This window comes from Kryptolebias marmoratus, linkage group LG14 (assembly GCF_001649575.2).
Source record: "Kryptolebias marmoratus isolate JLee-2015 linkage group LG14, ASM164957v2, whole genome shotgun sequence".
Lineage (NCBI taxonomy): Eukaryota > Metazoa > Chordata > Actinopteri > Cyprinodontiformes > Rivulidae > Kryptolebias > Kryptolebias marmoratus.
This window is the reverse complement of record NC_051443.1, coordinates 8,710,290-8,726,870: the sequence shown is the minus strand read 5'-3', so window position 1 is coordinate 8,726,870 and position 16,581 is coordinate 8,710,290. Positions and strand designations below refer to the sequence as shown.

General features: G+C 40.4%; 1 protein-coding gene across 1 annotated transcript; it reads left to right on the top strand.

Moving 5' to 3' along the window:
* The first annotated feature begins 860 nt into the window (after nt 1-860).
* Nucleotides 861-9,585, top strand: auh (AU RNA binding protein/enoyl-CoA hydratase). Its single transcript, XM_017434042.3, has 10 exons — nt 861-1,132; nt 1,951-2,018; nt 2,749-2,836; nt 3,096-3,182; nt 3,546-3,638; nt 4,186-4,242; nt 4,473-4,660; nt 5,027-5,077; nt 5,537-5,584; nt 7,083-9,585. The coding sequence occupies exons 1-10, from the start codon at nt 910-912 to the stop codon at nt 7,158-7,160; spliced, it is 981 nt and encodes a 326-aa protein (XP_017289531.1). The 5' UTR covers nt 861-909; the 3' UTR covers nt 7,161-9,585.
* Nucleotides 9,586-16,581: the final 6,996 nt, after the last annotated feature.

Sequence of the window (16,581 nt, the reverse complement as noted above, 5' to 3'; positions counted from 1 at the left end):
AATGACTTTTTAAATACTTTGTAAGTTTAGTTGCACGTTTTTCATCACGATTTGAGATGAATACAGATTTAAAAAGAACACATGGTCTGTTATTTACATTGAACATGTAATTGCAACGTTGTTAAAAAAAAAGACTCGAAGGGACTTGAAATTCCAAGTTTCAGACTTGGAACTTGACTTGACAGTTGCCTGTCTTGACTTGAGACTTGAGAATAAAGACTTGAGACTCCACCGCTCGATTTCCTCCCCTAAATGACTCTCCTTCTGTCGAGTCTCTTCCTCACGGCTTTTAGTCGCTGTTTTTTCTCAAAAGCAGAGAGAAGAACTTAACTTTTTCACTTTCGACCTGGCGTCTCCGACTCCACCGTTCACCCTCTGACTCTGTTTACCCGGAGATTATTTTACCGTCACACGCCGAGGCTGTCTGAAGTCAACACATCAATGTTCAGATGTAAACAAACAGCTCGTAATTGTTGGCAACAAAACCTGACTCTGCTGTTTTTGCTTTGGTAGCGAATTATGCGTTGTTAGTGGTTATTTTTTTTATAACAGATGATACACATATACAAAAAACTCAATTAAAAAACAGTAAAAACTCACATAATTTCACAACTATTATGGCTTTAAGCAAAAGGAGACGTAGAATGAAATTATAATTAGGGCTGCTCACAACCTGAGCGATACAAGGTTAAATTGGAAGTGTCATTATATTATTATTATTATTATTATTATCGGTGGTGCTTAGATATTGCAGTGATGACAGGAATGTATTACCTGTATTATTTAAACACAGTGTTATGATAAGAGTAAATTTACTCTCGTAGTTTACAGCTGAAGCAGCTCGTCACGTGACCGCCTCACGTGACCGGGTTCAGGGTTGAAAGTCAGACGGCTCCTCGGCTCTCCGTCATGGCGGTGGTAGTGGGACGCTTTGCCTTCTGGCGAGCCTGCCGCGTGCACGCCGTGGATGTGGACAGAGCGTGCAGGGTGACGTACCTCTGCTCGAGACAGCATGTTGTCCCAGATAAAGTGTCCCCGGGTCCCGGCCCGAGCGTCGCCGCCGCGCGCCGCTACAGCTCCGACTCCGCCAAGGAGGAGCTGAGGGTTCGGTTCCTGGACGGCGAGGACGCCGGTAGGTCCCGCTGCCGCCCCCCGGTGATTCCCGGGTGTCCGTCACCGGAACAGACGCTGCCTCTGTCATGATGTTAGCATCCAGCGTTAGCTTCCGACTGGCTAAAGGGCTAGTTCACAGAGTTTCTCTGGACATCTTTATATCAGCTCTGCTTTAGCATTTAAAATGCTCTTACTTTATTAAACCTGCTCGAAGTTATTGACACCGGATACAGATTCACAGACAATCATTAGTGAAGTCTTTATTTTATTTGTGAAATCTAAAACAAAAAGGAAACTCTTAATTGCCCTATTACAAGGGTGCACCAAAGAGGGGGCCAAAGGGGGCCAATGACCCCTCCAAATAAATTCATATATATATTTGTGTGACCTGTGCTGGCAAAATTTAAATACTGAGTTGTTATTTTCAAATTCTCCATCTCTAAAGCTTCAAAATGAGACGTAGTTTGTCGACATTTGTCAATTTATCACCTGGCCTGGCAACAAGCTGGTTTTGTTTGGAGAGTGCCGGTTTGAAAACTCGATTTTTATTGCTCTGTAATGATGTAATTCCAGCCCTATATTTAAAAAGGGGAATGCCCAAGCTTCACAGACATTATATGAAGGGATTTCCCAGCAGAGAAACATGGTCAGTTTCAAAGGAAATGATAAGACAATTTACGAGTTTAAATATTAAATGCTGTTTTAGTTACCGGGCTCACTAGATGGTGTCTTTATGGACTCATTTTTACACACATCCCACTTATTTTCATTTATTTTTGTCTTGCATGCCCCTCTGTACGTGCCATTGTTTGTGATAATATTCCACCTGTCTTTCAGGTATTGTTGTTCTTGGGATAAATCGACCGAAAGCCAAAAATTCCATAAGCAAAAATCTTGTCAAATTGGTACGTATTGAGTTTTACTTTTTATTATATTATAATATAAGCATGATAAAATCGACTGAAGTATTGACTGAAACCAATTAAAGCTGGAATTCTGCTTTTATCGACTGCTTCCTTTATAGTCTGTGAAGAATATTTAATTCCTTCTGTTCATCCTAATCAACACCAAACTCATGACCAACGTTTCATCTAATTGTTAAAATTGCATCAAGACGTTTTTTTATGTAGTTTACAGTTTAAAGAAAAATCAAAGCTTCTTAAACTCTTTGCATGTTCAGTAACTGCAGACTGTTGTGGAGTCTGTGCAGTTACATTTGAGACATCAGACGTTTGGCTCTAAACATTTTTTTACAACATTCAGGTGAATCATTATTTCTAGAAGCAGAGAAGCGATGGTCCTAAAACCCTGTGGAACGCCCTATTTTGCAATTTTGATAGGCTTCATCCCAATAACTTTTACACATTGTTCTTTATTTTTTAGAATATGACTTGAACTAGTTAAGAGCTTTTTGGATGTTCATAAATCTATGGACATTTGAAAGATCTCTTCTTTCAGCACGTTGGCGGTTAAATTAACCCATATTTTTCCTGTATTTTGAATAAAAACCTGTGGCTGGTTTTGATACATAGTCTTTCATAAAGAACTTATCTAATGCAGTGTGAAACTGTTTGGATGTTACCCAAAATCTGATTTACATCAGTTCTTCAGGGCAAATATTGTTTATTCTTGCAGATGTTTGAAGCTGTAGAGAATATCAAGAAGAACAATAAAGTGCGGAGCGTAATTTTAAGCAGTTTGGTCCCTGGAGTCTTTTGTGCAGGTACGCTGTCCTTGAGTCGTTTTCCTCTGTTTTTAATGTTCTGTCATTTTTCAGCTGTAAATGTATTTATTCTTAATTTTTGTTTACTCTTACATTAAAATCCCCCTCAAGTCGACATGGAGGCTCGAGTCTAGTTTGGAAAATTGTGTTACATTTCCCAAGTGGCGTCAGACACCAGCGTTAGTCCAGACGGCGCTTCTCAGTGTGATTGATCCAGAAGCTGGAACGGACGTTTGACGCTGCTCGTCTTTCTGTGCAGGTGCTGACCTGAAAGAGCGCGCAAAGATGCACCAGAGTGAAGTTGGGCCGTTTGTTGCCAAAGCAAGAACCCTCATCACAGAGCTGGGTACGCACTCTGAAAAACTGTGAAATAACTTCACCCGCAGCGGGATTGTTGACTCAAACGTGTTCACGCTTTACTTGAGTACCAGTACGCTCTTTTTATAGGTGAACACCTTTAAAAGTGACAAATGACATAAATCAGAAACACTGATAGTATGTGTGAAGCTCGGGGTGTAACAAACACGTACTGAATGCTTTAAGAAAAAAACACAAGACTTAGAAAGTCTTTCTGTAGGTTCCTCTCCCCTGACCCCGTTCATTTCTGTGCGCTGAAGAAAATTATTGGGCCGTGGTGTAAATGAACGTCAGAAATTTGTAAAATGTTTACAAAAATGAATGCCTCCTTGATTTTTCTTTTTTCCTCCAGGTAACCTTCCTGTACCAACAATTGCTGCCATCGATGGAGCTGCGTTAGGAGGAGGCTTGGAAATGGCCCTCGCTTGTGACATCAGAATTGCCTGTGAGACGCACTGAATTTAATTTCAGATTACAGATGGGTCCTCTCTGTTCTTTTGCACTAAAACCCTGAAAATGTTTATCATCTTTGCTGGTCTTTCTGCGCTGCATCATTCAGAAGGCTGGTAATATTTTCTTACTACCTTGTTTTGAGGATGGCATCAAAGTCTGTGAGAGTTTCACACACCTTGGCTGCAGGTTTTGCCTATTTTTACCTGTGTGGTAGGTAAGCTGTTTAATTGTCGTATTGGCCTTACATCAGCAGCTTAAACTGTAGTTTCTGCAATCCCCGTTTTCCGTACAACGCTGGAAGAACTTGTGACCACAAAGGAAAGGCGCTGATTTTTGAATCACGCTGGTTTTAAACTCAGGAGTTACTAAGAACGTTTAGCAAGAAATCTGTGCAACCAGTGATTATTGGTACTATTACAAAACTGTGTTTTGACCTGAATTTATGTGTTTCTGGTCTCTTTATGATTGTTGCATTAATTATTCATAAGTTATTCTTCAAATCCAAGAGTTTATGGTCTTTTGTTGTTTGATTTCTTTAGCCGACACAGCAAAAATGGGACTAGTGGAAACTAAACTCGCAATTATTCCAGGAGCCGGTAAGACTGAATTTATATATTTCTTTTGTTTTGTGAACCCGCAAAACCTTTTTGTTAATCAGGACAAATCCAAAGTAAAGTTTAGGTTCTTGAAACCTTTTGAGAGGAGCTCATTTCCTTAAGTACTGGCCACTAAAGAGAGCATTTAAAATGTGCATGAAAATATAGGCACGTGATCAGCTGCAGGTGGCGCGCTTCATGCGGGTTCTTCTTCTTCTGTCCTGCTGTAGGTGGAACGCAGCGCCTCCCCAGGGTGATTGGCGTCTCTCTTGCCAAGGAGCTCATCTTTGCCGCCAAAGTAGTGGACGGGAAAGAGGCCCGAGGCCTGGGGCTGGTCAACCACTCTGTGGAGCAGAATGACAGCGGAGATGCTGCGTATTTACGGGCTCTGGAGCTTGCCCGTGAGATCAACCCTCAGGTAACAATTGTAGATGACCAACAAGCACACTGTGTAAAGCAGGGGTGTCCAATCCTGGTCCTCAGGGCCTCCATCCTGCAGGTTTTACTTGTTCCTCTGCTCCAACACACCTGATTTAAATCAATGGCTGATTAACAGGCTTCTGCAGAACATGAAGAGGTGATTTAACCACTGAATCAGGTGTGTTGGAGCAGGGAAACAAGGAAAACATGCAGGATGGTAGCACTTGAGGACAAGGATTAGCCACCCCTGGTGTAAAGTATCAGTCCAAAAAAATAGATTAAGGTGGTAAAAGATGTGACTGAATAATAGATGTATTTTAAAACCTTGTAGCCTAATAAAGATTGTTTGTTTTTGTCTCGACAGGGTCCGATTGCAGTAAGGATGGCAAAATTAGCAATTAACCAGGGGATAGAGGTGAGCCAATTTCACAATGACTGTACATTTTTATTTGCAGAACATCTTAAGGAGTTTTAGTGACACATTGCGTGACTACAGGGACTTTCTTTTCATCGTGATTGTAAAAGCAACGCAAGTCACCAATTCGTCAAAAAGGCTTGTTAACGGAGAACAAATTTAAATCTAATAATAAGCTACATTTATTCCTTTGCATGTTTACTTTTCTTTCATGAACACACAGTTATGAAGCCCGCAGTGATCCGGCTTTAGAGTACGTCACACATAAAACTAACAGGGTGGAAACTATTTAACGTTCCACCCAGTCCTCCTGCTTGTTGTTTTAGGATCTTTTTTTTAAATCATACAGTCCTCATGCGTAGATCCCAAGCGTTTAGTTATTTGAGTATAAAATGATAAGAAACCCATTACTCTAAACTTTTTTTTTTTCTGAGTGAGAGATGCTTTATTCTCTTTCAGGTGGATTTATCTACAGGTCTGGCAATCGAAGAGGCATGCTATGCTCAGGTGAGTATTTAATCAGCTGGGTAAAGCAGGTTTTAGTACCACCAAGCAGCAGAATGAAAACCAAGGAACTCTTCAAACATGTGAGGGAAACCTTTCTCAAGTTAAAATTGGATCATAAAAATATGATCCACAGAATTTATTTTTAAGAGACACCGCAACGGCAAAAAACAAAGGAAATTACCTACGAGAAAAGGACATTTTGAATGTAGGAGGTTCCCCGAGCATGTGGAACTCTGAGATGAAACTAAAAACTGAACTTGTTGACTGACCAGCTTACTTCAGCTGCAGGATCCCACGTCCCCGCCTGCTCATCCTCCAAGGTCAATATTTAGTAGAGTCCCGTTTGAAGCAGGTACAGCAGCAAGTCTCTTCAGGTTCAGCTCTACAAGCATGGGACATCTTGGACACTGTCATTTGTTACAAAGGTGCTGCTCGAGTGCAGCAGTCTTCAGATCATACGAGACATTCTCAGTTGAATTTCCAGGAGACCGTTTCCCCTTAAACCAGTGGAGTGTTGCTTCAGCTGCGCGTTTAGGGTCATTGTCCTGCTCTAAGGTGAACCTTCATCTCAATCTCAAATCTCTAGAATTTCTGTATTTTTGTGCCATCGGTCTTTCCTTAAACTCGGACAGTTTTCCAGATCTTGCTGATGCAGGAGCATCCCTGCAGCATGATACTGCCACCACCGTGCTTCATTGCGTATGTGGTGTGCTAAGGACAACGAGAAGTGTTTAGTTAATGCCACAGACGGTGCTGTCTTTGATGGCCAAAAAGTCCAATTTTAGACTCCTCTGACCACAGCACCTTCTTCCACATTTTTTGTGAGTCTCCAATTTGCCAGAAGGCCTCTAATTTATGCCCTCCTTGCCTGATTCGTGTTTTGGAGGCTGACCCTCTCTTGGCAGGTTTGCTGTGGTGGCATAATCTTTCCATTTCCTAATAATGGATTTATATGAGCTCTGTGGGGTGTTCATGGTCTGAGATACTTTTTATGACCCAGCCCTGATCTGGACTTCTCCACAACTGTGTCTCTGACCTGTGTGAAGAGTCCCTTGGTCTTCATGCTGTCTCTTGGTTGATGGTAACCTGCATTACTAAGAGGTGTGAATTCTGGGGACTGTCAGAAAAGTTGTGTGCCTGTAAATAAATATAAATAAACTTTATTGTAATGACATGAATAGACATTGCTACACAGATCTGGGGAGGACAACATGTCCTTTCCACTGAGGCTTGTGTAGACTTCATTGTAACACAAAACCATTGACCCTGTATTGCATTGTCTTTGCACAGGAACATGCACAGCATCCACATTGTGCCCAATCTCATTTTGGCAGAAATGCGAGCAATTCAACCTCGCAACTGTTTTAAATCGTTGTAATTGAACCAAAACGCAATCTCCCCCTTGGAAATTTGAGCATGTAAATACTAGCTTGAGGCAGACCTCAGATAAAGATGTGCATTGTTCCCGGCTTTCACGTGCCGTGTGCTGTTTTTAAAGGTGATCCCAACTAAAGATCGGCTGGAAGGTTTGGCTGCTTTCAAGGAGAAGAGGACTCCTCATTACAGGGGAGAATGAGACCGGACCTCCCCGTCCAGCTCCACGAAACGCTCGCTTTCCACTGCTTTCGCCAATGTATGAACGGAGCGGTGCACATCCACACATTAACCTGTACACTGTCCCTGAGGATGTCAGAGGACATTAGGGCTCCTTGCCTGGTGTTTCTGCCAACTTTAACCCACTGGCATGTGAAGTGAATTGAATATATTTAGTTTTTTTATTTTGGTAAATATCGACTAACAGCAGCTTCAATGAGTAATAACCCAGATTCAAAGCTAAAATTAGCATGAAATCTTTATGACATACAGACAATTATTGCAATAGACTTTTTTTATACTGAAATAACTATATTTAGGATTTAATTGCCCTCTCCCCCTCCGCTTTGGTGCCTCCTTGTGATAGTAACCCAAATCAAAATGCCTGGAAATACTACATTCTAGTAACCTAGTAATAAAACTACTTTTAATACAAATCCGAGCTGCTGCTGTCAGAGCCTCAGACGTTATGCTGTATCTGTCCAAATAGCTATTGTTAATAAAGGCTAGTCATCCTCAAAGCTAACCAGGTTTCACCACAGCTTGCCGACCGTTCGGACACATCTAACCAAATGTGAAACACATCTTTACACTCTTCTGTGTAAGCTGGCATCAAGCTTCAAACTGCTTTAACGGAACTTCAAAATAGCAAGAGAAGTGAGACCGAGTAAGATAACTTGACTTAAAAAAAAAATCTAATGCTTCACACTTGTACTGCCTTTCTTATTAAAGGGAATACATTGGCTGTTTTCAGGTGGGTTTCTGTGCAAAAGTTTGAAATAATGTACGTCAGTCTTATTTATGTTGCCGTTTTAAAAAAAAAGACCACAGTTTGAAGTCATGGAGTTTACATGTAACAGAAATGTGGCTAGTACGAATGTAGACAAGGCTTTAATGGTGAGTGGTAGCCATCTTAAAAGCAGTTTTAATCTGTAAAACTTTGTAGCAGGTAATGCCAACACTAAATCGTGAACCTGTACCCCTATGTTTTTTGCGTTACATGGTTATTTACAAGCGGGAGCAGCAGTTCTGGGGTCAGATTGGACAGGAATTTCATAACATCTCTGTCGACATAACTGTGTCGAACAAAACTGACAGCAGTGTAAAAATTTGGATCATTTAAATGTTAATCACTGCCATCTTAAAGCAGCTCCAGTCAGCTTTAGAACTGAGCCTGTTTGAATCATATTGACACGCTAACAATGGCCACGCCCAGTGACCCACTACCAAAGTGGATTTGTCGTTTTAAAACCACTCCAGTTGTGATCATTTTGTATCGGTTCAAATGTTCTTTGAACCTTAGTTTGGTAGAAATATTAAAATCCTGCCAGATGTGACCGTGGATATGCTACATCTTACTGCGTACAGTAAACAGCCACTGAATTCCTTGTAAATAACAAAGTAGTGCAAAGTTTAAGGCTTTTTAAAGGTTTATGAAATGGCGTTTGCATGAACTGCTATGAAGTTCTGCAGATTGGAGCGGTTTTAAGATGGCATCTAACCACTTTGGTTTTGGTCCTGCTCTGACCAGCTGTTAGCTCACATCTTCTGTCAGAATAAAATTCCATTTCTCCAAACTGAGGTGATTCAAGAAGCTACTGTATCTACAGCAGGGGAGATATTAACTATTTATAACTTTTACACAGAAACTAGCTTTAAAATGACCTAACTATCACTTTACCTGTAAATAATCATACATAGGGTGACGACTTGTTGTTCCATTATTGGGGCTTTGGGTCAAACCATACAGCCCAAAAAGTCCATGAAGAACATGATTGTTTTATTTTTTTAATGAAGGTTTTTTTTTTTGCTTCTTTTATTAAATTTTTTTTAAATTTTTAGATCAAGTTGAAAAAAATGCTTGAATATTTGTTGCAACTTGTTGAAATTCTTACGACTCAGACTTGAGCAATAAATGATATCTGATACTCTTCATCATCAGGTTCCAGCTTTCTTTACGCCAGGGGTCGGCTCAGCTTTGCGGGATGGAGCTTTGTTGCGTTTGCGTTTTGAATCTGCGCCGTACGTTTTCGGTCAGGCTGAGATTTCGACTTGCTGCCAGTTCATACTGTTCGGTTTGTCTAAAATAATCCTTTCCATTGTTTCAACCGACGGCTCTCCTGTTGGCTTCATGTTTCCTGTCAATCAGCCAGCTGCAACAGCGTTATACGTCCCACTGTCACTTTCATTTAACTGCTCTCCTCTTCTTTTTTTACAATTTCACAATTGTGTGTGTTTTACAAATTACATGTACAGTTATCCTGTTTTTCCTTTTGATCTAAAAGATGCCCTTAATTACATCAATTTTACTTTTGAGGACATATTTATGACATCATAATGATGTTAAAATATTTGTATCTTTTTTTTTTTCCTATTTAAAACCCAAATAAACCCCTAAATGAACATGTCTTGAGGTTTGGTTTTGTCTTCTTTTTTGTTTGTTTTGTTTTTGCATAAGGTTATAAAGGAGAGAATGAAAATGGACTAAAAAATGGGACAGGATTCAGGTTTTGCTTTACAGACTACAAATGGTGACAGAAACTCTCGATGTAAATCTCTGTTTTAACACCAGACAGTGAAACACAACCAGCTGAATCTTGCTACAGTCAACACAAACTCTTCTGTAGTTTATTTAGTACTTTTTACTCAATATATAGGGTGTCCCAAAAATATGCATACCTTGAGCTTCAAAGTATGGAGTTACAAAGGGAATCTGAATCAGAGTGATGTAGTTTATTTCTTTTTAGTCACTCAGTGGCTGTTTATCCAGGCAAGATATAACTACAGCACAAAAAGTAAGGGAATTATTTGATTATTTCCTTGTTGTAACAATAAATTGTACACTGATAGAAAGCCTGTTTATTTTCTCTTAAATGGTGCCACATTTAGAGAAGTGCATGTGTGGGTTGCACCCATTGAAAACAATCCTGCATGGCTTTGGACTTTTTAAAATTGAATGAAAATAAGACTGAAGTGAGACAACCTGTGTGGATATTAGTTCAGATATTGGCCCAGTATGTTGAGCCAACCGTAAACCTAGGGGTCAACATGGATGCTGGCGTCACGCTCAACAGTCAGATCAGGGTGATGGTTAAATCAAGTTTCTCTCAGTTGAGGCACACCTCTGATACCATTCGATTACTCTAATTCCTCCACCATCACTCTTCTCCAGAGGGTAAAAAGTGCTGGATGTATTTGAACTGGCACGTGAAAATATGAGCATGTTTCCCCCGTTTTAACCTCACTCCACTGCCCCTGCACTTTAGGATTTATTTAAATATTCTTTTATTTCCCTTTAAAGCCCTCCATGGTCCTGCCCCACACCACCACTCTGAGCCTTATAGGACACCCTGCTGTTCTCTCGGGTCAGCTTCAAGATGGCTGCCACAGCTAAGCAACCTTAGCCAAAAACAAAAATAGCTATAACTCAGTCTGTTTAGCAGATAGTGAGCTAAACGTAGATATGATAGTAGCTGAGAGTGATCCTCAACACACACTCTGAGCACTAACAGGGTGAGTGAGATCTTTGGTTATAACTTTGACCTGCGAGGCAGCGGGCGATGTGCATTCCTACAAGGAATGCTGGTTTCATTTATGAGTATACATTTATGAGTATACATACCTCAGTGAGCTGTGTGGCGACTGTGCTGTTCTCTGTAATAGCAACTTTAAAGTAAAAAACTCAGCAGATTAGGCCTGTATCAGAAGGCGCTTCTCTAACGCCCATGTTGCAGTATTTCTGTTCTACATATCCCATAAATGACGACAGCATAAGAAAACTCCTGAAATTCTGTCAAAAGAAGAAGGAAAGTCTGGCTCTTTTGAAACAAAGCATGGGGAAATTACAGGTGCTTTCAAACTTTTGCACAACATTGTATTGTCAAAGAAACGTTTAAACAGTCAAACTTGGAAAAGAAGAACTTTAACAGATTTTCTTTTTCTGGGTCTCAGAGGTTGCCATCAGGAATTATGCACCACATTTACTCCTAGTGACAAGTAAACATAATGCACATCAGTTGAGACAATTAACATAAATCGTGCTATGAAGTGCTTTTAGAGATCTACTAAAGGTTAAGATCTGTGCGTGCATGACTCTTGCACACAGTTCTCACTGTACATCCTGACCTGCCTTAGTTCAACTTGGTCCATCAAATTCTAATTAGCCTAAAAAAAAATAGAAAACTATTTGGTTTTAGAGGAAAGTTGGATTTTTCTATTATTTATTTTAGTCTGAATAGTAAAATAAACACTACCAGAGCACTTTAGTGCAATTAAAAATTAAAAAAAAGTTACAAAGCTTGCACTCCAAAGTCTCTGTTGGGGAACTCGTGGAGGCTACTTTTTTTTAAATTATAATTTACTACTCAGGTTGTTGCCAGTTTAAAAAGAGGCCCGCGGAGCTTATGGTAGAATCAGTTACTGTAAGGATATAAGTAGAAAGTACATATATGAATCTGAAAACAGACAGTTGAGGCCCTGGCCAGCGGTTGCGTGCAGGCCTGCCCTGTGGCTTCATGTTGCTGCTGCAGAGAACCTAACATCAGAATATTTGTCCCCACTGTGGCTGGCCTCCTTCCGGCAGATGTCCCATGTCTAAGCCAGGGGGAATCCCACCACAAGCAAGAGTTGCGTAAAGAAGGATCGGTTTCCCAACACTGGAGGCCTGGACCCCAGCCGTTTCTCACGGGAAATGTTTTACCTTGCAGTGCAATGTATGTAAATGGTGGTTTGGGGCCTTTATACGACTGTGAACCATTTCTAACCTTGTACAACTGAACTAAAATAACAACAAAAAATCAGTAGAAAGTACTCCGAACGTTGCGGCAGTTTGAAACCACCTGTAGTTTCTGCTTGCTTTGTTGCAAAGGAGCCAGATTTTCTTGTAATCTTGATCAATGGCTCTCTCATGGCTTTCTGAAGGGTTTCAAAGTTTTGTCATTGAGACTTTGGCTTGTTATTTTTCTAGTTGTAGTCTAGTCTTTACTATAACAGCATAAAAGGCAGTATGTACTTGAAATATGGAGGAGGTGGACAAGTTGAGGACAAAAATATGTGAAGGTTGTGTCTTTCAGATACAAGAAAAACAAAATCCAGCAAAAACCTGACCCATCAGTTGATCTACTGGATAACAAGCTTTCTGCTAACAGCTCTTTAGAAATCACCTTGTTGGAGCTAGAATACGGTTTTATATCAAACTGGGATATCTTTGGTATTTTCTTTTACATAAAATGGAACAATTTGTGTTTCTGTGACAGACTGCTGGTAACAAAGAGGCTGAAGAATCCTTTTAAAACTGCCAAGATGTCTGTTCTGTAGAAACACAACACTGATTCAGCCCGTGAATTTTGCAGCCTTTTGATGTCGGAGTGATTCACTGGTCAGATATGTGTGGCAGAGCAAACGTTTGTTCTGAAAACGATCAGACATAAGACTGAAACAGAGTTTAACAAAAGCCGCTGAAGGTCAAAACAATTTGAAAGACCTTCAGTAAATCTTGAGGAAAAACTGACCTTTTGAACAGATTTTTAAAAAGTTTGACTTGAAAGCACAGTGTAAAAAATAATGAAATGTGACTCAGGACTATTGTTCCTGTAGCCGAATAAGTCTGAACAAATACATTCAAAACTCTCTGAACTGTTATTCTTGTTTTCGTCAATTTTCCACCTATTAAATTTTGTGGAGTTCCCCTGCAGGAATAACCTGAACATTAGTCTAATTGTCATGTACATGGGGGGCCGAAAACACATCCTTGCGGAGCTCCGGTGTTCGTCATGAAGGCATCAGACGTGTGCTTGCCCATTCCCACTGTCTGGGGTCTACTCCTGGGGAAATCCAGGACCCATCTGTTCAGTCCCAGGTCTCTTAGCTTGATGACATCATGCAGTGTAAACAGGCTGTGGCTGACCATAGTCTGGAACCACACGTAGAACGGGTTGAGCTCATTTGTGAGGATGAAGTATACCTGGTTAATGTGTCAGTGAGGGTGCATAGTCGTGAGCGCCAGTGGCTCTTGTGCTGGAAATGGAAATCCACATGCTCTCTGTACCGGCGTTTGGCTTCTCTCATTGTACAACAAGCATAAGATTTCTTCATGTACTGGTACATGTTGCCAGGTCTGAGCCCCTCTTGTTAAGCACAGGTGTGGGTGTTAAGAGCGACTCAGTTGGCTTTATCAACCCATAGCTTCTCGTTGGTGAAAGTCTGTATGGTGTCAGTGTGTCATGACGAGGGGAGACAGAGACGAACCCAGAGCGAAGAATCATCTTTTAAAAGGAAACTAATTTATTCTATAACAAACAAAAAGGGCTGACGTGGCAGCAAAAGTACAAAAACAAAATTCCAAATGAAGGGGCAGGGCATGGCAGGACGAAACAAATGCAGAACACAGAACAGAACAACAATGATCCAGCAGGGTGGTGGAGAAAATGACCAGGTTATATGCACAGGGGATAATTATGGGAAGTGGGCACAGGTGAGTGATTACAATGACTTACAGGTGGAGATGGGCGTGGCAGATAATCAGGGGCAAAAGAGTGACTGGGGAGGAGTGAATAGTGACAGCAAACATGAACAGGAAAAACTAAACTGAAACAAGACAATAATCAAAACAACAAACTGAAAATACCCAAAACTATGACACAGTGAGCATGTTCTGGTAAATCCTTCTAACGGTGCTAACTGCTTCATGAATAAATTTCCCGTCATCAGATGAAGTGCACAGAAACATGTAAACATTATCCAGTATGTTGGCCAACATGGGTGTTTGGACCATCATTTGATCTATCTCATCACCAGGACTTCCTGGGTTGATTCTTTGTTTATACTCCTGGATAATCAATTTGGCATCTTGGTCACTTTCACCAAAGCCAGGCTACAAGACCGGCTCATAACCTCATCTGATTTCCAATGTTACCCTTGTGGGAAATTGTTGTAAAAGTTGGGTATGACCTGTTCGAGATTTGCATTTTTAACCGTCCCGTGGCCTTCGGGTCAAATTGACCCAAAGTTACCAGGGCTTCTCTACCTCCCTGTCTTCTGAGGGCTCCAGGAGGGTTCAGTTCCTTGCTTTGATGAGAACTGAGACCAGATTTGTTCTTTGTACTGCAGCCAAAGCACTACCCTTATCTGCCTGGGGTGGAATGGAGCCAGCCATGGCAATTACTGATGTGAACTCAAAAGGCAAATAAAAATGTCTGTCACGTGATGGTAAAATGCCAAACAGGAACAAAATTTGATTTAATGAATAATATAGGCAAGATTTTATTCATACACTGAATATTTGTTGGTTTTAGCAAGAAGGTAATAAAAAAAGGACATTCTCATTGATTTGTTTAATCAAAGAACAACTTGTGTGTTTGACTTACCCTCACCCCTCAGATATTTTCCAAACTTGAAATAAAATTTCAGAAGAGCTAACCTTGCATAAAAACCTTTGTCATTGCTGTGTTTGTGCCATACGTGGTACACGCAATAAACAGGACTCAAGAACTTCAGGCGGAAGTTGAAGCAGCAACGAAATGTGCGCCCCCTAATGGTTGGTTGTAATACAAGTTTAAAGTCTTCAAACTAACAAATGATTTTCCAAACAAAAATTGAAAATTACACCTTAGATTGTTTATTTTTTCCAGGTGTTGACTTCCATTGTTTGACATAGTTCCTACCTTCCTGCTGTATGTTCAAAACTGGTTTAATTTAATGAAGTGTTAACTATTTACAAAGTCAGGGACTCTAAAGAAATGAACAAACTGATGAAGAAGGCTGACTCTTTGCTGTGGGCCACTCTAAAACTCTGAGGAGAAACTTTTCTAAGAACAGTGTTATACAAACTATATAAAATAAAGAAATTTTATTTTTTTTAAATACATTATACTAAAAACACTCTTCTGTCAAAGGCTTAAGTGTATTAATAAGAGTGGAAACTTGCAGGTGTATTCAGACAAACACTATTTAAGTATGAAATACACTAACAAAAGTCTCTGCAATGTTCTATTGTCTCTTTATTTTTGAACCCTGCTATTTATCACAAACATGCAGGAGCATGTTTTGCTATGACAAGCTTAATAAAGCATTAAAGTTTGCATCTAATAAAAAAAAGCTATTTAAAGCAGTTCATGGTAACTGTTGAAGGTGTGATTTTCAGTCCTTAGGTCATGGTACTAGAACCCTGGAAATATATACAATATATACTTTATCTTTAAAGTTTAGTCTTTCTACAAGTGGATGTAAGTTTGATTGCGCTGCCATCTGCTGGTTTTCTTGTTTCCACCACTGATCATCGCATTTTTCTTGATAAGTACAGGGGAGCAGACACTTGTGAGAAGGCCTCCACAAACACACCAAGCCATGTGTAGTAACTGTGGTTTCATCATGAAAACCTTGTTTGTCCATCGAGGCAGCAGTGTAAAATGCTTGCAAAGCTGCATCTGAATTAAGTACAAGAACAGTGTCCTTTGGACAGATGGGGCTAATGTAGAGACGTTTGTCTATAATGCACAGCGCCATGTTTGACAAAACCTTCATACAAGCTGTCAGGCACGGCGGTGAAGAGCAAATGATTTGGGTTTTGCAGCCACAGGATGTGGGCAATTTACTGTTAATCAGTCGACCATGACCTCCTCTGCAGACCGAAGGATTTTACAGTCAAATGTGAGGCCGTCTGTCTGACAGCTGAAGCTTGGCCAAAGTCGAGTCATGAAAGAGAACAAACACAGCAGCTGATCGACAACAGAACGGCTGAAAGAAAAGACAAGGACCGAGGTGCTGCATTAGCCTCAACCTGATTGAAATCATGTGGTGGGACCTTGAGAGAACTCTGCAAAAGAAACCTCACCAAACTGAAGCAATGTTGTAAAGAAGAGTGGGCCTAAGTTCTTCCACAACCATATGAGAGACTGATAAGTCATAAAGACTTAAGATGGGAAACCAGACCCCTGGTTTCCCATCATCCCGCCTCATTTATCACCCTTCCCAGTACTTATACTCTTGGTTTTGTTTCAGTCATCCTAATATCCTGCTGTTCAGCTGTACTGTTGCTTCCTGACGGCCATTTTTACCATTCTTTGTAGTTTTAGTTAGTTTCTTCCTCCTCCTGCCTGGGTTGTCCTGTAAGTGTTGTTTTGCTGCCTCTTCAGCTTTTCTTTTTTTTTAACAGTTTTTATTTGCATTTGAGTCTCCTTCTCCACACTTCGGCTCTACAAGCTATGGTTTCATGTGTTGCACTTAGTTTTTCCACAAACATTGTTCTCATTTTGTTTTTGTTTTTATTTAATGACGTGGTGGAATCTGTTGCATCCTTTTGTACTCTTAAGGTTCATTTTGAATAATTTAAGAACCTGAGGGAAAACCTGATATGGAAAATCCTAGAACTGAATACTAGCCGTATTCTGATCAGCTGTTGTTTCTGT